We start from the raw sequence: 21,805 nt of genomic DNA on the forward strand, positions 1-21,805 counted from the left end.
AGCTGGTTTGATTTTGAAAAAGTCTTATTATTGGAATTAGTTCAATTTGAAAATAGTTTGATATTAGAACTAGTTGAATTCTGCAAAATGACTGAGATTTGAAAATGGTTGAGAAGGATTTGAGGAATGTTTGGATGGGACCCGAAAAGGATGGCAGAGTCTGAGTTTTAAAGGAGATGCTGTCGAAATTTTATAAAAATTGGAAGCTTCGCTTGAAATAATTATTTAAAAAGATTTGGTTTTAAAGATTATATGTTTTAAGTTTGATTTATTTAGAAAAGAACGAATTATGTTTTGAATTGGGATTGTTAATAAATAGAATGGGAGGATAGATGATGATGACTGAGTTTGAATGAAGGATGATGATGGTAATAATGATGAATTTGAAATTTCAATGAGATATGAACTGATATGAATTGTTGATGGAAATGAACTAAAAGCAAATGAGACTAGTAAAATTCAGACAGATTGTTGACCCTCTGTACGTAAGATGTGACTGGACACTTTAACTCTCCGGATTCCTCCATGGGCATGCATATATATATGAATTTGAGCTTGGGACTTTGTCTCTCCCTATGGATGAGCTTGAAATTTTTTCCATGGATATTATTGAGCTTAGGAATGCGCGTACAGAGGGAGTGTTCAATGGTTAGCTACCAAGACATGTCAGGTTGGCTGTATAACCAACAGATGAGCTCATTAGCCATAAGGCAAGCATTCATCATATGCATCTATGTTTAATTGATTTGGTGTGCATATTGTAATTGGTTTGTCTATGTAAATAATTTTGTTTAATTTCTAATTACTATACTTGACATAACTGTTCTTGATTATGTTTGAACCTCATTACTTGTGTTTGTGACTAAAATTGGTTGGGTTGTGGTGAATTGGATGTTGATTGAGCTGTTTGGACCTAAAGTCGTGATTGGTTTGTGTTGTGGTTTTGTAAAGTATGAAATATCAAACTGGTTTAGCATACTATGTTTAGAACAGGTTGGTCATTCATATTGTTAGAAAACTTTTAAGATTCTTTTATAAGAAAAGTGAGTTTTGGGTTTCTAGATGCTTAACTGATTTATTTTCAAAAGGCTTTGAACTTTTGGGTGGTTAAACCGTCGATTCTTAAAAGATTCATAAGACAACGATAATCACTGAGCATGAAAAACAGTTTTCTTATTAAATATATTCTTATGACAATTATAAAAACTTCGTGGTGAGACCGTGTGGTTAGGTTTTCACCTCCTATAGCTTTATCTTTTCAGAAAGCAGAGGAAGAAGCTTACAAAGAGTTTTATTGCATTTTGCTTATACGATGTTTTAGTTTAGATATTGTTCTTCCCTCGCTATTAACATTATATTGTTGTAAGAGGGATAGGAATCCTGTTTTCTAATGAAAGGTATGTATGTATATTTGTAAGTACTTGTATAAACATATGTATAAGAGATATGATTGAGTTTTGGTTATATATGCATATTTGTTTTAAGAAAAAGTATTTTCGGTTTTTCAAAAGAAATCAGCGACATGGTTTCGAATAAAAGGCTCATATTTTATTATTAAGTATATGAAGTCATCGTAATACTTCTTGCTATCAGAGTAGCGTAGCCGAAAGCGTGACATTCTGATAGTGAGGGTGTTACATTGATAATATAGTAGATGACGTTGGCATAGTCCACTGAAATAAAGAGAAAATTGAGCAAGTCATGATTTCTTTTTTTGAAGATTTATTCCGGACAAAAACAACAACAAATTTGGAACAAGTCACGGAGGTGGTCCAAGGGTGAATAACACCCCACCACTTGGCAATACTGCAACCAGATTTTACTCGTGAAGAAGTTAAGACATCACTACAATAAATGCATCCAACAAATCTCCCGGAGTTAACGGCTTACTAGCCTAAGTAGGCTGATCACAAATAATGGATTGATGGAATATGAAACATTCTATTACATGTGAAAAAAGACAGAAAACAAAGGTTTATTGGCTCTTAAACTTGATATGACAAAGGTATATGATCGTATTGAATGGCCTTTTTTACTAGCAACTTTGCGACATATGGGATTTCCCCAAAGGTGGATCGAATTAATAGGAATGTGTATCGGAACTGTATCTTTTCAATTCTCATTAATAGAAGGTCATCAAAGGCATTTCAACCAACATGAAGTATTAGGCAGGTGGATCCTTTATCCCCTTACATATTTATTATTTGTGCGGATTTTTTCTCAGGCCTACTCCGACACGCTCAGGAGAGACATACCATCCGAGGGATCAAAGTAGCAATTTCAACCCCCGAAATCACACATCTCTTCTTCGCAGATGATAGCATCATATTTCTCCAATCTATGGGTCAGAATATTATTGTGATGATAGAGATTCTAAGATCCCACCAATCACCTTCAGGCCAAAGGATCAACTTGAAAAAATAAGAGATTTTCTTTAGCCGAAACGTCCCTTTTCCTAAACAAATTCTTATTTAAGATTGGTTAAATATAAAGACAGTGAAAAATCACTCAAAATACCTAGGATTGCCTATTTTAATGGGCCAATCAAAAAATGGGATTTTGAATTTATCCAAGAACGAGTCTGGAAGAAGTTGAAAGGTTGGAAAGATATTACTCTATCGAAAGTTGGAAAAGAAGTGCTAATCAAATTAGTAGCATAGCCGATTTCGTCCTACATCATGGGATGTTTTCAACTTCTGAAGGGTTTATGTCAACATTTGGAAAGTATGATAAGCAAGTTCTATTGGGGAAACTGACAAGGAGAACACAAGTTTCATTGGGTAGCATGGAGTAAAATAAGCACTGTAAAGGATAATGGTAGTTTGGATTTTCAAAGTTTTGAAGCTTTTAACCAAGCATTGTTAGCAAAGCAAGGATGGAGGCTAATTAAAACACCAAATTCATAGACTACTCAGACATTAAAGGCCCGATATTATAGGAGAAAGCGATTCAATAACTCAACTACTGGACACAATCCTAGCTACACTTGGCAGAGCATATGGAGGTCAAAATGGGTACTAGAGTTTGGTGGTCTATGACGGGTTGGAACAAGGCAGGACATTAGGATATGGGGAGATCCATGGTTACCCAATCAGAATGGATTTAAAGTTTGGAGTAATCTTTCAAATTTTGATCACAACATTACTGTGGATAAACTACTAAATCGGGTTGCAAGAACATGGAATCACGACATTATCAACAAAACTTTCCTACCCTTTGAGGCAGATCAAATTATAGCTATTCCAATTGACATCCAAGGTCAACCCAACAAGTTCTACTGGAAATATAATAGAAGTGGAGTATTTGAAGTTAAAAGCGCATACCATTTGATCCGAAGCAATTCTCAACACGTTTCTCACAGCAGCGGAAACAATCACAATGCGTTAACCAGTTGGAAGCTCTTTTGGAAAACCAAAGACCCACCAAGAACTCTGAACTTTATATGGCGACTACTCCATAATTCCCTTCCAATAAAGTTGAACCTATGAAATAGGGGAATTAACTACTTCAGTTTATGTCCCAAGTGTTAGCAGAGCGAAGATTTAGACAACCACCTATTTAGAGAATGTGAGTGGATTATGAAATTTTGGTTTTGTTCCCTTTTTACTATCAAATCAGACAAGACACATACACTTTCTCTACTGCACTGGATCGCATACATGTTTCAAGAGATATCAATTGATTAAAGGTTTTTTTTCACTGCCTTATAGTATTTGGACAGCAACGAACCATTTCATTTTTGAAACTCTTCAAGATTCACCCGATGAATCGGTCATGATGGCGCGGCGGCGGTTCGTCGAGTTAATGGCTGGACAATGCTCTTCCACATCAGTCCTTTGCTCTCCACCTCCAGGGAGCCAAAGTATCTCCGCCTGGACTGCGCCGCCGCAAGGGTTTCTCAAAATCAATGTCGATGCTGCTATGAGGCCTGACCGACACAGCAGAGTGGGTGTAGTCATCCATTGCCATGCCAGGAAAATTGTTGCTACAACCACATTTGCCCTCCACTAAGCTCTCTCCGTTAGAGAAGCAGAGGCCAATGCTTGTTACCTGGGTTTGAAATTCGCAAGAAATGCTCGTTTCTTTCATGTCATTCTAGAGTCTGATAACATTGAGGCGATCAATGGTCTACTAGCTACAAACACTATAGATACTCTTTTTAGGCTAATTGTTGCTAACACTAAAGCACTTTTGCACCAATTTAGCTCTTATCAAGTTGTACATGTTAAAAGAAGTGCAAACTTATTAGCTCATGGTCCTGCCATTATAGCACTTAATAGGCCTAATGTAGTGTGGTTGGAAGATATACCATAAGAAATATGTAATAAGGCCCTATTGGACACTTTGGGTTGTTCTTTTTAATATAAAGAGTAAAGTATCATTTTATTCCTGACGTTTGGGTTAAGTCTTAAAATTGTCCCTAACGTTTAAATCATCATATTTAATCCCCTAATGTTTTAAAATCATCTCAATGTTGTCCTGCCGTTAGTGATCTGTTAACATAATTGATGGTAGGACTAAATTGGGATGATTTTGAAATGTTAGAGACTTAAATAGGACAGAAATGTTGGATATAAAAATGATATATTACTCTTAGAAGAATTACTAAATCAAATAAAATGACAGTGAATTTTAATAGAATGTATTGCATTACGAATTCAAGATTTTTACTCATAATTATAAAATGGCTAGTATATAAACTTTTAGGAAAAAAAGAGCATGATACATATACAATAAATGATAAATTATACCTTTTACTCCCTAATATGCAGAACGTCTTTAATGTTTAATTTAATTAAATTTTATTTTTAACTTTTAAATAAATTTTAATTTTTCCTTCAATAATTTTAATTTTTTTATGATAGATAATTATTTAATTTATTTTTTAATTTTTCTCTTAATCAAAAAGGTATAATTTATATTTTATTGTATATATACCTTATTCTTTTTTTCTTTTTTGCAAGTTTATGTACTACTCATTCTATAAACATTTTATAATGATTAAACATTTTTAAGAGTGAAATTAAAAAGATAAATTTACTTAGAATGAAAATAATTAATATGATTAAGAGTAATTTAATTAAATGTGAATAAAAAATAATTGAATAAATATGTACTGTAAATAAATTAATATTACTAAATGATAAAATTAAATTTTAATTTATTTCAAAAAGGTATAATTTATACTTTATTTTATATATATATATATTCAGAAATTTACTACTAGTCATTCTACAAGTATTTTATGATGAGTAAAAATCTTAAATTCGTAATGTATTATTTTTATTCCCAACGTTTTTGTACTATTTAAATCTCTAACGTTTTAAAATTGTCTCAATTTTGTCACACCGTTAATTCTGTTAATAAATCACTAATGGCAGGATAATATTGAGACGATTTTAAAACGTTAGAGACTTAAATTGAACGATTTAAATGTTATAGATAAGTTTAGAACTTATTTTAGAGACAAAAATGATACGTTACTCTAATATAAATTAGTAACTGATCCGTTTCCTTATAACTCGGTCTTTATTGTGTATTATAAGTTATAATTCAGCGTTAATTATCATTCATTCTTTGCTTGTAACTAACACTTTAATTACCGACTTAATGACCATCATTTCCATCTTAATAACCAAACGGTCATAACATGAATATCATTCATCAACTCTATGCCAAAGGCACCAACTTCTATATCTCAACATATAATACATGATAAGTTCTATTTTCATGTCTTACATCTACATTCTATATTTATAGAATTATCAGAGACACAACACATGATATGTTCTATTTCATGTCTTACATTCTATATTCATAGAATTATTATAATAGACAACACATGATAAGTTCTATTTTCATGTCTTACATTCTATATTCATGGAATTATTATATGGACACACATGATAAGTTCTATTATTTCACATCTAATATTCTATATTCATAGAATTATTACATACATCTTAAATACTTATTGACTTGAGCGTCGGAGTGTCTTTTGCAGGTACCCATCCCATTGTTCTCTCCTTGCCGACGTATAACTCGTCTTGACGGAGAGTTTACAAGTATTCACCGACGAACGAGCTATACATCGGCCAACCTCTACAAGAACAATTGGCGTCCACTGTGGGGCCGGTAAACTAATTTCCTGCTCCACCGAATAGATTCAAAGAATTTGAATTATATTCAAATACTTGAATCAATTTTCAAAGAACATTTATATATTTAGCAATTTATGTATTCTAATTTTTTTTAACCTCTATTCAAAACTCACTTTCATAAGGCCAAATAATATTCATTGAGGATTTTACAAACAATTCATTCAGAATAACGAAGACTATGACACTAATCTTTAATTTGTTATACTTTCTATCAATAATTCGAAACCTAAAAATATGCACTTCAAACTCTTAAAAATTTAAATAAATCAATGTATGTCACCTACAAAATTTTTTTAATTTCATGCTCTTTAATTACTTGCCATGTTCTATCTTTTTTATTCTTGACCAAAAGCGAAAAGAGTACAAAACCTACTATATAGTCGCTTATAATTTTGTTTTCAACGCTTGGGACCATCTACTACAGAGTAGCCTCATCTTTTATATTTTTCTTATCTCTTATCATGAGAGTGTTGATAAAATCTTTCTCTATATATCATTGTCATTTTAAATCCAAATGTACCATGATTCATTCTTTGCATTAGTTATTCTTATCCATATGTCACACTTGTCGAACATATTTTACTCTCTATACTCCAAAATCAATATCTACAAATCTATTGAATTTTTTCAAAATTCATTCTTAAAATTTGATAAACTATAACATCAAATCAAAAGTATGAACATTCTTTAGCACTTTCTCAATTTCAATTTATATATGAATTCATTCATCACACATGAACAAATTCTAAAATATCATTATGGCATTATAATTTTCATACCATCATGCTAACTTTTTTTATGAATTATATTTATTTATTTATTTCTATTATCATCTATACAATTAGATGAGTCCAAGTCTCGAATGTAATTAAATTCTTTCAAAATTTATAATGAAATTTTTCAATAACACTATATTAATTCAATCTCTATTATTTATTTTATTATCAATACTTCATTTTTTCTTTCCGTTACATTTATAAATTTAAATGTATTTTTACATGAACTTAAATTTAAAATTGAATTGTTAAAAAATAATCCTAATAGCTCTATGTTATTTGATTGATTATATCTTTTTTATTCTCTAGCAATATATAACTGTTGCACTATTTATTTTATTAAATTTTATGTTAATATTAATTTAATATAAAAAGTTAAACAAAAATACGTGCAAATATTCAAAATTTACTATTATTGCATGAGGAATATCCTTCGTCATACTGTAACTGCTAAAAATATTACACTAAATGTATCATTTAATGACTGTTATTTTATTGTTTTATTATCAAATTAAAGTATGTCCTACAAAAAAAAATTCAGATATTCACCGTTGACATGTATGACATTCATATATGTCGTCTTCTTCTCTATAATTATCAACTTTCAAGGTATATTTGTTTACTTTAAACTCTTTTACTTTTACAATATATATTATTCAATATATGTTGCGACTTTGTATATATTTATTTTCTCAATTTATTTTATTCATGTCATATGACCTTCACTATAAATTGTAAATATTCAATAACTAATTGCTTTGAGCAAGAAATTCATCAATAAGCTGTTGTGAGTCGAAAAAATTTCCAAGACAATTAACCAATTATATTCTCGGATCATACAATCGATTCCGTCAATGGATATCAATTTCTGAACTTTTCAATTCACATACAATCAAATGCTAAAATTGTTCTTAAGCGGAAAAGTATTTCCCGCACAACTATCTTGATTGAATAACTCTTATCACTCAATTATTTTTTGAATAAATGCCGACATAATAACCCAGCTAAGTTTGGGGCTAGGGCTCACTATATCATTATTCACTTATCTTTTAACTGAGTTATAACTCATTTTATTTTCTAAGCTTAGCCTCGATCATATGATATGGCTTCATTGTTTATTATTGTTTTTTTTTCAAAGTTAGAAGTGAGACTCAAATTTGTAACTTTTAAATTAGTACAGAAAGATTATATCATTTGAGTTATAGTTCGTTGGTATTATTTATTATCGTTAATGTTTAATATAAATGTTATGAAAATGTGTGTACTTGAAAAATATCCAAACCATACCCTAATTTTGATATGTTGATATTCCTACCAAATAGTCAAATTAAATACTAAACCGATTTGTATACCGGAAAAAAAAAATACTAAACCTATCTATCTAAAATTCTAAATCTGAATTTCTATCTCCAAGAAAAAGGTGGTGTTCATGGGTGACTTTGGCACACTGATTCCGCTGACGTAGATATCTTTTATGTAGTGTAAATGTGTAATCACTGTTGCAACGTACTCTGACATACATACCAACGAAATTACGAAATTACCCATCCATTTTGCTATTTATATGGCAAAAAGTGGGAGAGAAAAAAAATGGTCCAAACAAGGTCTTTTCATTTATGGGATTATACAAAGTACAAACGATGTTTAATGTTTAATAACAAAAAAAAGGAAATTGGAAATGCCATTTTATAAAAAAAAAAAAAATTACATCAAAGTTGCTTTCGCTGAATTCTACTTTGTCTTTATTATGGGTTAATTTTTCGGTGGTAAACAACTTTCCCCGGACTTTAAGGCGTTTATAGAATAATTAATTAATTTACACTTTTTTAGTTTGTCATTTGTCAAACTTAAAAGGTGCTCTCATAGTCCTATGTAGTCTTTTTAGAAAGCCATGATAAATTATTGGTGAGGCTAAACTGTGTTTTTCAAGAAAATTGGACTATGACACACTATCGATTTTCATTTTGGTGTTATACTTTTTATGTTTCTAATTTCCTAAGATCACCCTTGCGCCTGTATTGCACTAAGAGATATGATAATAAGAGTAATAAATTTGACATATTTTTGGAAGAGTTTTTTCTTGTTTTAGTTAGAGCACAACTGTTGCTAATACTGGCACAATGTTTTTAACTAATTATTATAGTAAGTATATATAAATATAAATATAAAGCAAAGAAATACGATATCATTGGGAATTTGTGATCTTATACTGTTATAAATTTTAATTATTATTAACTTTATAATTACTTATTTAATTTAGTTATATTAACATTAGTTTGAATAATTGTACTAAAAGTTACATAAAGGATAAACGACCCTATATATAGACAATATATCAAATTAAATTAATTTATATCTATAAACTTTCCGGTAGCTAGATTTAATTTATTTATTAAAAAGAAGCGGGCTGATTAATTTGGTTATGAAAGTAGTGGGTGTGTTATTCTGGGTTATGGAATAAGGAGGAGTTAGACCAATATGTGGGACAATTTTTTTTGTTAGAGTTGTTGATGAGAAATCTGATCCAACGATTTCCTCTTTCAGCTTTTCCTGAGCAAATCGGAGGGTCCGTTTCGCATGGAGAGAGACAAGAAAATTGGACCCTACAACTTGTACATGCGGATAGTTTATTTTTATAATCCTTAAAGTTAATCGCATGGTCCGTTTTGTTTGTTAAAGAAAACTTGGTCCACATGGTTACTCAAGTCCCTCGGTCCGATTTGCTTATGACAAGTCCCTGGGTCCGATTTGTTTGTGAACTGACACCATACGCATGTAAAACTCTCTTCCCCTCCATAAGATCATCCAACGCCAACAACCCCTCCATAATTAAATTAATTTCCGAAAAGAAGCGCATGGGGAAATAATGATTTATTTATACATGTCTTAAATCCGACAGTACAAGTGTGTGTAGAATGTAGATACTAGATACCCATAATTTAAGGTTCTTTGTCTATGGATGGCGTAATTAATTTTCAAATGAATTTGTCTACATATTGTAGGGATAACGTTTTACGCCAAACGTGCCTACAAATCTTTGTGAACGCTGCTCATCACTCTATTTGGACTTGCTCTTATGCAAGAAGCCAAAAATAAACAAGAATGTTTGAAAAGATATTTAATTTTAAGAAAGATTAAGAAAAGGACAACCGAAAGGAACCCTTTTAGTATTTGTTTGTGAAGGAGGATGCTTGCATGCCTACAACTAGGCATAATCAAGTAAGCAGTTCGTCCCCTTCTATTCGCTACATAACATGGACTCAAAAATCAAAATATTAGTTTCTTTTAATTTATGACCGATTATAAATTTGCAAGTTAATTCGTTTAATTATTTTTAAAAAATTAATAAAAAATAATAAATTAAAATTAAATATAAATAAAAAATTAATTACAATACAATTTTTTTATTTTTTATTAAATTTTTTATTTTAATAGAATGATTTAAAATAATATCTATTAATAAAATTATCTTTATTTTAAAAATAAATCATATAATTTGAGTATATATATAAAAATATAAAATAAAATAAATAAAATTAATAAATAAAAAAGAATAAAAAATATATTTAAAAATTATATAATTATTAATTTTTATAATACTAGTTATTCTTTATTTAATAAAAAATAAAATAACTTTTAATCCCATAAATTAATCCGTCTATCCGCTTGTCAAAATTCGTGAATTTTTATTTAGTAAATTTTAAATTTTAAACCTACCTTTTTTGGCAGGTGAGTCTATTTTGTCATCTCTATTTAAAGAGAGATGTTATTACATATTTATAGTTTGTATTATCTTTCTTTTTTCATCGATTAATACATAATTATCTAATTTTATATAGATTATAAAATATGATTTATACATTTAGCAAGGAAAAAAAGTCTAAGGTGTCAGTAATTTTTATATTTTGTGTCCAATATTTAATTATAAAAAAAGTGAATAATTTTTTATTATTAATATAATCTCACACTATTAAAAATTATTATTGATAACCAATTAATAACTACAAAATACAAAACTTATTGATCTCCTAATACTCCTCTAAAGAGTGCTTTAGAAATAAAATACATAAATAAGGGGCCCTCCAGCATTTTTCTTAATTTCTAGCTATGAAGGATGAAGCATAGCTTCACCAATAAGGAGTGAGTGTGTGTTTAGAAGAGGAAGGGGGCCCTCCAGCTGCGAATAGTAAAACCACAAAAGGAGCAGCAGAATCTTAGCTGGATACAAACACCCAACCCTCATCTATATTCACTCTCCTTTTTTTCCTTCAACACCTCCCATCATTAACAACATTTTCAACCTTTTCACATTCACTCATTTACTATCCTCTTCCCTCTTCTTCCTCTCACTCCCACACTCACTCAAATACAAAAACAAGTGTTAGAACCTTAAAACAACACAAAATGCAGAACCTTTTGTTCTTGATGTTGTTCTTCTTCTTCTTCTGCAATGCTAGTTCTAACAACAGAAGCAGAAGAATCTTGCATGAACCCTTTGTACCATTGGAAGCACACCCACCCACTGAGCCACCAAAGCCACCACCTTCTTCTAACACCACTGCAACCCAAAAGCAAAACCCAAAGCACCCTTCCTCCACAGCAACAGCCACCGCCTCCACCACTACCACCACCACCACCACCACCACAACCACAACTACACCAAATGATTCACCGTTTTTCCCAAACTACCCTTCACAACCACCACCACCACCACAATCATTCACAGGCTTTGCTTCCTTCCCAGCTAACATTTCCTCACTCATTCTTCCACATTCTCCAACTCCTACTCACTCCAATTCCAAGCTTCTCCCCGTTGCTCTCTCCGCCGTCGCATGCGCGGTCGTCGCCGCCGCCGTCTCTGCATTTTTCTATCTTCGACGCCGTCGCCGGAACCGTGGCCCCGGAGAGAACAAGGATGTCAGTCCCGACGATGGTCGCCGGCGGGAAACCGCCGCGAAGCACCGGCAGTCTCCTACCGCTGCTGGCTCCGAGTTTCTCTACCTCGGCACCGTCGTCAATTCGCGCCGGATCGAAGGAGGCGGTAGCGGCGGCGGAGATGTCAGAGATAATAGAGGCTCCGTGAGTCGGAAATTGGAGTCGCCGGAGCTCCGGCCACTTCCGCCGCTAGTAAGGCAGATTTCGGCGCCGCCGGTGGTGACGACAGCGCAAGAAGAGGCGGAGAATGAGGAGGAAGAGGAATCGGAGGTGTTTTACTCGCCGAGAGGTTCGTCGTTAGGAGGGCAAGAGAGCTCCGGTGGAACCGGGTCGGGTTCCCGGCGAGCGTTGTCTGCAATCGCCGGGGATAGTTTCGACGAATTGAGCTCGTGTTCGGTTTCTTCCTCGAATTCTGGGTCGCCGGAGCGGTGTCACTCAATCAGCATCTCCTCGCCGGCACATCTTTCGCCGTCGTCGTCGCCGCCACCACAGCAACAGAAACAAATCGTGACATCGGTTTTGTCACCTACATTATCACCAATGCACAACCAACACATTAATTCTTCATGTTCTTCTTATTCTTCTTCGCTTTGTTCTTCAGCATGTGCAACACCAGAGAGAGGTTTTGTTGAAGAAGAAGAAGAAGATACTCATGGTAATGCTGTTACTGAATCTCCTTTACTTTCGCCACTTTCATTGCCACCTAATAGAGCTCTGGAGGAGAAAACCCTAATTGCAAATTTGGACTCATCTTCTTCATCACCACAAAAGAGGGTCTCGGAAACATACGAAGCTGCATCACCAAGGAATTCTAATGTCTCCAATGGAAGTAGAAACTCTTCCTCATCATCAGCATCAGCAAGGGTTTCTAATGGTTCCAATGGAAGTAGAAAATCTTTGTCACGATCAGCATCGTTAGATAGGGTTTTGAAGACTAGTGAAGTTGCATCATTGGCCTCGTCTAGGATTTCTAGTTCTTCCAATGCAAGCAGAAAATCTAAATCATCATCATCACAAGAGAGGATCTCGGAGACAAATGAAGTTGAAACTGCAACTGCAATTGCATCTGCATTACCATTGACATCACCTCCAAGGCTATCTAATGTTTCTTCCAATGGAAGTGCAAAGTTTATGGCATCATCACCATTGTCTTCGGCTTTCTCTCTGCCTTCTTCTCCGGAGAAGGCAAGGAGTCATAACGGTTTTGATCAGTCTCCGAGAATGTCCAGTGTCTCAGACCAGTTTAGGCAACCCGGTTTGTCTTCAGTGCCATTGTCACCATCTCTGCTTTCATCACCAGAGACAGAAAGAGGGTTTAATTTCAGTAGCAGTTTCAATTCAACTGAATCAGCATCAGTTGCTAATAGTGCTTCACAGAGGAAGCATTGGGAGATACCTGCATTGTCAGTAACAACAAAAAATCCATTTGGTCGATCAGGATCCATTGGTAGTGTTTTGGATCAAATTGTAGCTGTTCCGGTTACTCATCCACCACCTGTGCCTCCTCCAAGGAAACAATGGGCGATACCCGGTATCACAACACCACTTGCTCCGCCTCCTCCGCCACCTCCTCCTCCACCTGCAGCTACACTGCAGCAGTGGCAGCGGAAGCAGTGGGAGGTGCCATCTCCCACAACACCTGTTGGTCAATCTGTATCGAGGCCACCAGAGTTGAGACCTCCTTCCAGGCCTTTTGTGTTGCAGAACACAACATTGGTTTCCCCTATTGATCTGACCCCAAGTTCTCAGGGTTCGGCTGAAGCTGAAGAGGCTGCGAAGCCAAAGTTGAAACCCTTGCACTGGGACAAAGTAAGGTCAAGCTCTGATCGTGAAATGGTGTGGGATCAGTTGAAGTCAAGCTCTTTCAAGTGAGATCTTTGGTTCTGTCATGTTTATAAAACTTGTTGATATCTCTGCATTTTTTTGTGGCTTATGAATGGCACTTGGTTGTGAACAATTCATATCGATTAGGTGCAATTAGCTTATTGAATTATGTCAACTGAATTGGGTTTGTTGCAGATTGAATGAGGAAATGATTGAAACATTGTTTGTAGCAAACATGCCAAACTCGAAACCAATGGATTCTACTTCATGCACAGTTCTTCCCCATTCAAGCCAGGAGGAGAAAGTACTTGATCCTAAAAAGTCCCAAAACATTGCAATCTTGCTGAGAGCACTTAATGTCACTATAGAAGAAGTGTGTGAAGCACTTTTAGAAGGTATTTTTATCATTCCTGTTGATGTACTTTTCTTTTGCAATGGAATGAACTTACACACGATTTATGAGAGCTAGGAAAGTTATTCCTCCGATGTATGGTTATAAGTAAATATGTGAAATGATAAATATTCATCATTATTAAGTATTATACAACTTGATGCTAGTATACAACTTTGTTCAGTTGACCTTCTGCTATGTTTTACCATAATTTCTTTGGACATATTCCTTCTTTCCTATACTTACTGAAGTCAGAGATTTGTACAGTATTGTCTAAGATATCAATTTGATTTAGGGAAAACAGAAGATCTTAACTCTAGTTATATCCAATTTCCATGTCAACTTATGTTATATGAACATTTTCCTTCAAGTGAGTCTTAAAGTTTTATTCCAACTTCCCAATTTGAGGAAGATGTTAGCATGTATTTAGTTAAACTGAAATCGGATGAAAAAGTTAGAGCTTGACACTTCTTTTAAACTTAATAGTTGAATCGTATCTTTGTGCCTTACAATTAAGTCAATTTACCTTTCTACAGGTAGTGCTGATACACTTGGAGCAGAACTACTTGAAAGCTTGTTAAAAATGGCTCCGAGTAAGGAAGAAGAGCGTAAATTGAAGGAATACAATGATGACTCACCAACCAAGCTTGGTCCAGCTGAGAAATTCTTGAAGGCATTGCTTGATGTACCTTTTGCATTTAAAAGGGTGGAAGCAATGCTTTACATAGTCAATTTTGACTCTGAAGTCGAGTATCTTAGGAAATCCTTTCAAGCTCTAGAGGTATTGTGTTATTTTCTCATTTTATTCATCTCTACTTTTAGCGATATTTTTGATGGTGTCAAGGTAAATTATAGATGTTCAATGAGATTTTGTTTTTGAAATTCTGTTCGTGAATTTGAAATTAAATATTTGATTGAAACTCATAGGAAGTTTTTTTATTGTGCTGCTTCTGTAGGCTGCCTGTGAAGAGCTGCGAACTAGTAGAATGTTCTTGAAGCTTCTCGAGGCTGTGCTTAAAACTGGGAACCGCATGAATGTGGGGACAGACCGTGGTGATGCGCAGGCCTTTAAACTTGACACACTTCTCAAGCTGGCCGATGTCAAAGGTGCAGATGGAAAAACGACGCTACTGCACTTTGTCGTCCAAGAGATCATAAGAACTGAAGGTGCTCGTCTCTCCAGTGCTAACCAACCCCCAAACTCTTCCTTGGCTGAAGATGTTGCGTTCCGGAGGCTTGGCCTGCAAGTAGTATCTAGTCTGAGTTCAGAGCTAGCAAGTGTCAAGAAGGCTGCTACCATGGATTCTGAGGTTCTCAGCAATGATGCCGCCAAGCTCTCCAAAGGGATTGCAAACATTGCAGAGGTTGTACAATTGAACGAAAAAGCTGGGTCAAATGAGAAGTTTACAGAATCAATGAACAAGTTCATTAGAATGGCTGAGGAAGAAATTCTGAAGATTCAAGCCCAAGAAAGTGTTGCTATGACCCTTGTGAAGGAAATCACAGAGTATTTTCATGGTGACTTGGCAAAGGAAGAAGCTCATCCATTCAGAATCTTCATGGTTGTAAGAGACTTTCTTGCAGTTCTTGACCGTGTATGCAGAGAAGTTGGTATGATAAATGAGAGAACCATGGTTAGTTCAGCACATAGATTCCCTGTACCAGTTAACCCAATGCTTCCACAACCAGTTAGCCCAATGCTTTCACAACCCCTTCCTGGATTGCATGGAAGGAGACAGAATAGTGACTCTTCAGATGATGATACTCCATCATCTTAGTTAATGTGAGTTCTTGGGCTTTGTATGCTCTTGCCCAAAATGTTGCAATTTTTTTCTAGTTAAAATTGTAAAAAGATCACTGTACAAGATTTGAGGGTTTTCCTTTATTGGGGTGAACATCCCCTATATGGATAGGATATGTATGATAACTGATAAGGTTGTTGTAAGCATGTACATAGCTTTTAGGTAAGTTATAACACTTTGCAACTGAAATTACCGTAGGATTTTATCTTTTAATAACTATACACTGCCGGAAAGTTCATCTGAATTACAACACACTAAAATACATATAGTAATATTTACTTAATTTACTATTTGCTGCTAGCACAACTCATAAGTTCAAACGCTGCTTCACAAGCTTTCATATTACAGCTACCATGCATGATGCATGTGAAGACACCAAACCTGGGAAATGGATAATGTGTAAGTTAGATACCTTCAGATTCAACTTCATCTAAGCACCAATTGTTCTCTACCAAGCCCAATGATGCTGGAACCTCAAGGCAAAGTACCACCCTCAAAGATTGAAGGGCATGATTATTATATATAAGAGCTAATAATTGAACTTCAGCAGGTTACATTTAGGGGAATATATTTCTTAGTATATGCATGCATTGCCCTCTACCAGCTACTTGCTGTTTCTCTTCTTATGTTCTGAAGTACTCATTCAAGTTGTCAGCATCTATGCGCTCTAATATTCGGCGAGCTTCTTCCTCTGTTGCTGGCACCACATTTCTAAGTTTAAATCCGTTTTTCTTTGCCTTTGCTTCAGGGCGTACTGTGAAAGTGAAATGGAAAGTGTTTGATACCTGCATTTACACAATGACGAACACAGAAGGTTTTAACAATCTGATAACTTGGAAGTGGCAAGAACGAAAGAGCATCTGAGCAATGATTATTGATTGTACTATGTGCAGGATAGTGATGAAACTAACCTCACTAGATCGCAGCTCTGGTCTTGTGACATGAGCTACAACTTCGACATTGATAAGCGGCTGATCCGGATCATGAACTTCGGTGTAGAGAACACACGACTTGAGACGCAAGAAATCCCCTACGTCAACCTGTGCAACATTTTCTTTTCTTTAAGACACATGATATAGACCAATTTATTATATCAAGCATATATTTTTTTTTATAGTTTTTCCTTTTCTTTTCCCCGGAGAGAGAAAGGGGGGGGGGGGGGGGGGATACTCACTGGTCTGAGGAAATCAACATGGTCAACTTCAAGAAAGCAAGGAACTAATCCAGCAAAGGCATACGCTGTTGAGAAAGCCAACTCAAATGCACGATGCATCAAGAAACCTCCGAATATTCGACCATGGATGTTCCTTTGCTGTGGCTGGCATATTAGAGCATTCTCAAGGCTGGTATCCCTCAGAAGAATGCTGTCTCGATCAGCTAAGGCTGGCATGTCACAGAAAATTCTTCCCTCAGCCAGCAAGGCCTGAAGTCTATTTGCTTCCCCATTCTCAAAGTCCCTTTTCTCCCCTCCTCTTTTCCTCTTCTTCAGATTATTTCTTGCTTCAGCTTGCTCATAAAGAAGTTTTTCGTGTTCTGTTTCAGGCGAGAGACGATTAACCGGAGCAGCCTTCCCGGTTATTGAGTCTCGAGCAACAAATATGAAGTTGGCTGTCAGTGCTACTGAGTCTGAGGCACTGCCATCTACACATATTTTGATAGTGCATAAGTTGACTGTGATTTAGGGCGTGTTTGTTTCAACTTCTAAAATAAGTTATTTTACCAACCAAAACCTTCTATATAATTGAAAAAGCTGAAAACTATTTTTTCTTTTGAGAAATTACAATTTTCAGCTTCTACAAAAAGGTTGGAAACTGATTTCTTTTTAAATTTTATCCTATATGTGAAAACTGGTTTATTTAGTAACAAAGTTATTTTGTGGAAAAAGGCAAAACAAACACACCCTTAATATGAAAAAGAAAACAATGAGAATAAAGGGAAAAAGTGAAAATAAAAAAAAATGAAAATGTGATTACTCTCCACTATAAAGATTTGTAGGACACCACCAGAAATTATTGTTGTTTGCAAGAGAATCACATTTGTTTTTTAAGGTTTATGCAAATCATGAAGGCTGTCATGAGAAGCAACAGGAGATTGAGAAGCTAAGTTTAATTTGGACACCTCAGTTACTCAAATTGTCAAGGATTAATCTGTGATCCCTACAATTAAAGATGTACCTTCTTTGCATTGAGTAACCTCTAGTTGAATCTCTATTGAGGACCTCCCAACCCATATAACAGAACCAACTATTTTAAGATCATTGTCAACACTAATTGGCCTCTTTAACACAATCTTGTCAACAGATGCAGTGACAACTATAAGTGGCCTTGTTGTGCTAGCTTCATCAGAACAGTGCTATTCCACAAACAAATAGAACTCATTAAAATTGACAGTGAATACAATTTAATTAAAATAACAGAAGAGTGCTAGTGTACCACACCAAGCTCATTGCAAGAAAACCGAAAAATATTCAGTACTTTTCCCATTGTTAAATTTATTGAATTTAAGAATCAAACTACATTTGACCTACTACACAACAAATCACTAACCACAAAAATGAAAATAATCAAAGTACAACCAAAATTCCAAGTCCAAGAACATCATCGTATCCATCCTCAATTGATCAAATAATCTTATTACAAGGACAACCCAGATTATCATTCCGAAAACACTAAAAGAATTGCTGAGTAATCGTAATAAAAAGTTCTAAGAAATCATGGTAGTCACTAGACAAAATGAAGTGGTATGATGTACTTATTCATGGAATAAGCAAAACTTATGAGATTATGTCAATGCATTCTGAAAATTAAATTGTGGCAAAGTTTCAATCTTTCTAGGTAGCGAAAATGGTTATCATCAAAGTAGAACTTAGTTTGATTTTCAGCCCCTCACCACATACCCTCTAAACTTCACCTTACAACCACATTACAACCCAAAATTACATTGCTTCTCCAATTTACCCGAATTTCTGGTTCTGAATTCTCTCTAATACTTGAAATTCCTAGTAAAAAGTATGTTCCAATTGAAGCAACACCCACATAACAAATCCCTAAAAAACCTTCAAAAATCAAAACTTTCTTATTGAAATGTGATCATAATTCAGAATTCACACCTTGACAGAAATGGTTCCAGCTAAGGCATCAAGATCCTCTAACAACTTTCCAATCCTGACCTCATTCCAAGGGTCCCTATACTGCTCTCTGAGGACGAAATCGGAGGAGAAATTGTAGATGATGCTGGTCCTGCTCTGCGACGGTTTCTTAGTGAGCAACGCGCCCTGCGGTGGCGCGTCCCTAGGTGGGTCGAGAAGCCTCTCGAAGATCTTGGTCCTTGCTTCCCAGAGTGCGGTGGTGACCGGAGAATGGTACATACCGGGCCATAATGCGATGGGTTTGCGGTCGGCGGCGGTGGAGGGAGGAGTGGTGTTGTTGTCAAAAGGGGCGGTGGTGAAAACAGGGATTGTTCCATTAACGGGGATTGTGATGTAGGTGTTGGTGTTATTGGAAGAAGGAGAATTGTTCAAGTCCATTGTGTTCTCGAGTTTCTTCTTCTTTTTTTCGTTCACAAATCTATATATACTCCTTTTACTTTGACTTTGACTTTTCACTTATTCTTTATGTTGGTTTACCTAATCAGCCAACGGTGTTGGCAGTAACGGTTTCATTGCGGTGTGAATACAATATTGAGGTTAATAATTGTTAAATAATTTGATTAAATTATTATTTAATAATTTTTAATTATTAATTTTATATAAAAATAATTGTATGTGATTTTTTATTATAATATAATTCAATATTAAAGTTAATTAAAATTTTGATATTAAAATTTTAAATAAAGATTAATAGTTAATTAGTTTATGAAAGATGAATTTTTTTTAAAATTTGTTCATAAATGATTTATTAATTAAAATAATTTTTTAAATTATAAATTAATTATATTTAATTATTTATTGTCAATAATTAATGATATAAAATATTAATTAACAGTAATAACAATACTTAACATATCATATATATATATATATATATATTTATTAAAATCTATTATTTTAGTCTATTTTTTCAACTACATCAATCTTAATCTCAATATAATTTTAAGACTAAACTAATAAATTTTTATAAATATATCTGTTTAATATTAAATTAAATATATTAGGTGTCATATATAATGTTAGTAACATTTTACATAATAAATTATTGATAATAATTATTAATGAAATGACAAAAGAATAAATGTAATTAATTTATAATCTTTGAAGATAAAATTTTTTAAAAATTAATTTAAAAAATAACACATCTTTTAAGAACTAATTTAATTATTAATTTTTTTAATAAATTAAAAACTTTTAAAAAATTGTATCATTAAACATTTCATCTTTTATATGTTTAATTATTTTTCTAATTAAATGTTTATGAATTGTATCGAAATATTACGTACTTCATTGTTATTTAACAGTAAACATATTATTGTAAACCAAATTTAGTTTTATACACGTCAATATAAAAATAATTTTATATGTGTATCTAAATATATAATAATGTCGTATTAGTAAAAATAATTATTTTTAATATTTATTTAAATAAATGAATAAAATTAGATGATCATATAAAATCATTTTATACTATATATCAAAATAAAAGAAACTTATAAATTTTATAAAATTTAATTTTAATACACTATCAGTATAAAGTAATTTTATATTTGTATCTAATCATATAACGATACATCAATAAAAAGAATTTCTTTTTACATTAATTACGTGAATGGTTATCTAAAAAATTAGATATAATTGTATGATTATATAAAATATTTTAAACTATTATAATATTAAAATTAAGCTCAATTATATATGCCTTAAAAAATATGACTTAAAAAATCTATTATATATTACTAATTTTACAACTAAAATGTGTCATATATCACTCTTTTATTGCAATTAAAATTAAATTTTTCACTCCAAAATTAAAGAGTTTTTTCCTTTTTCCTCTTCCTTTGTCTATCTCTCGTTCTTTTACCTACTATATCCCTTTTATATATCATTATCAATAACTAATTATAAATTTGACGATCAAATGTGTGGCATAACATTCTCTAATTATATTATAATTATAATTTGTTCGGTTGCTCGTTGGAAAGGTGAATCGGATGGAAGATGGGTTGTGAGCAACGGGTTGAAAGGAGGGGAATCTAGACTTAGGTGCAAGCTCCACGAGAGGAAGTGTTATCCTGATTATCGGCAGATCGGCGGGTAGGGGCCACCTGTAAGGACACTCCGATGCTAAAGTAAGTGTTCGTACAATGCGGCAGCTAATTAAGGCAAGAGTGATGTACCTCTGAGGAGGGGTAGTCCCTTCCTATTTATACTCTGTACTCGGGTGGGCCTTTTCTCTTGAACCTGTCTGCATTGAAGGTTTTGTCAACTATCCAGGTCTTCTCAGTCGGGTATGAGGTGATACGCGGGGTCATCTTTACATGCAATCAAATACTCGTTGGATCGATGGTCCGTAAGTAGATCCTGACCCTTATTGGACCGAGCTGAAACACAATTAAAATATTGAAATTGAAATATAACTATAATATATATTATATATTATTAATTAATTTAATAACAAAAATATGTTACATGACATTCTCTTATTAAAAATGAAAAGAAATATTTTCTTCCAAAATTTATAATTTTCTTCCTGCATTCTCTTATCTACTACTCTCTCTTTTTCTATTTCTCTTTATTCTTCTCCTTCTATATATAATGTATATTTTATATTTTATATTTTATATTAGTAATTAGACAAATTAAAATATGTCACCAGATATTTTTCATTACAATTAAAATAAAATTTTTTCTTCTAAAATTAACAAATTTTCTCCTTCATTCTTCTTCTTTATCTTTTTCTCTTTTTTCTCTCATTCTCTATTTTT

The 21,805-nt window shown here is 33.5% G+C and overlaps 2 protein-coding genes across 2 annotated transcripts; one reads left to right on the forward strand and one right to left on the reverse strand.

Annotated features, from left to right (window-relative positions):
• The first annotated feature begins 11,033 nt into the window (after positions 1-11,033).
• On the forward strand, positions 11,034-16,086 carry LOC112797623 (uncharacterized). The gene is made up of 4 exons (XM_025840657.3): positions 11,034-13,740; positions 13,892-14,091; positions 14,624-14,868; positions 15,044-16,086. The coding sequence occupies exons 1-4, from the start codon at positions 11,342-11,344 to the stop codon at positions 15,863-15,865; spliced, it is 3,666 nt and encodes a 1,221-aa protein (XP_025696442.1). The 5' UTR covers positions 11,034-11,341; the 3' UTR covers positions 15,866-16,086.
• LOC112797624 (acyl-coenzyme A thioesterase 2, chloroplastic) lies at positions 16,066-19,472 on the reverse strand. Its single transcript, XM_025840658.2, has 5 exons — positions 18,999-19,472; positions 18,064-18,241; positions 17,064-17,530; positions 16,801-16,929; positions 16,066-16,674 (listed from the first exon to the last, which is right to left on the reverse strand). The coding sequence occupies exons 1-5, from the start codon at positions 19,413-19,415 to the stop codon at positions 16,513-16,515; spliced, it is 1,353 nt and encodes a 450-aa protein (XP_025696443.1). The 5' UTR covers positions 19,416-19,472; the 3' UTR covers positions 16,066-16,512.
• Between the last annotated feature and the right edge of the window lie 2,333 nt (positions 19,473-21,805).

The sequence above is a fragment of the Arachis hypogaea genome, chromosome 4, assembly GCF_003086295.3.
Source record: "Arachis hypogaea cultivar Tifrunner chromosome 4, arahy.Tifrunner.gnm2.J5K5, whole genome shotgun sequence".
Classification (NCBI taxonomy): domain Eukaryota; kingdom Viridiplantae; phylum Streptophyta; class Magnoliopsida; order Fabales; family Fabaceae; genus Arachis; species Arachis hypogaea.

Coding starts and splice junctions, on each gene's coding strand:
- LOC112797623 (XM_025840657.3), top strand. CDS start 11,342: ATGCAGAACCTTTTGTTCTTGATGTTGTTCTTCTTCTTCTTCTGCAAT. Junction 13,741..13,891: donor TTGAAGTCAAGCTCTTTCAA/GTGAGATCTTTG, acceptor GGTTTGTTGCAG/ATTGAATGAGGAAATGATTG. Junction 14,092..14,623: donor GTGTGAAGCACTTTTAGAAG/GTATTTTTATCA, acceptor ACCTTTCTACAG/GTAGTGCTGATACACTTGGA.
- LOC112797624 (XM_025840658.2), bottom strand. CDS start 19,415: ATGGACTTGAACAATTCTCCTTCTTCCAATAACACCAACACCTACATC. Junction 17,531..18,063: donor GGTTACTCAATGCAAAGAAG/GTACATCTTTAA, acceptor AAATATGTGTAG/ATGGCAGTGCCTCAGACTCA. Junction 16,930..17,063: donor ATGTTGATTTCCTCAGACCA/GTGAGTATCCCC, acceptor AATGTTGCACAG/GTTGACGTAGGGGATTTCTT.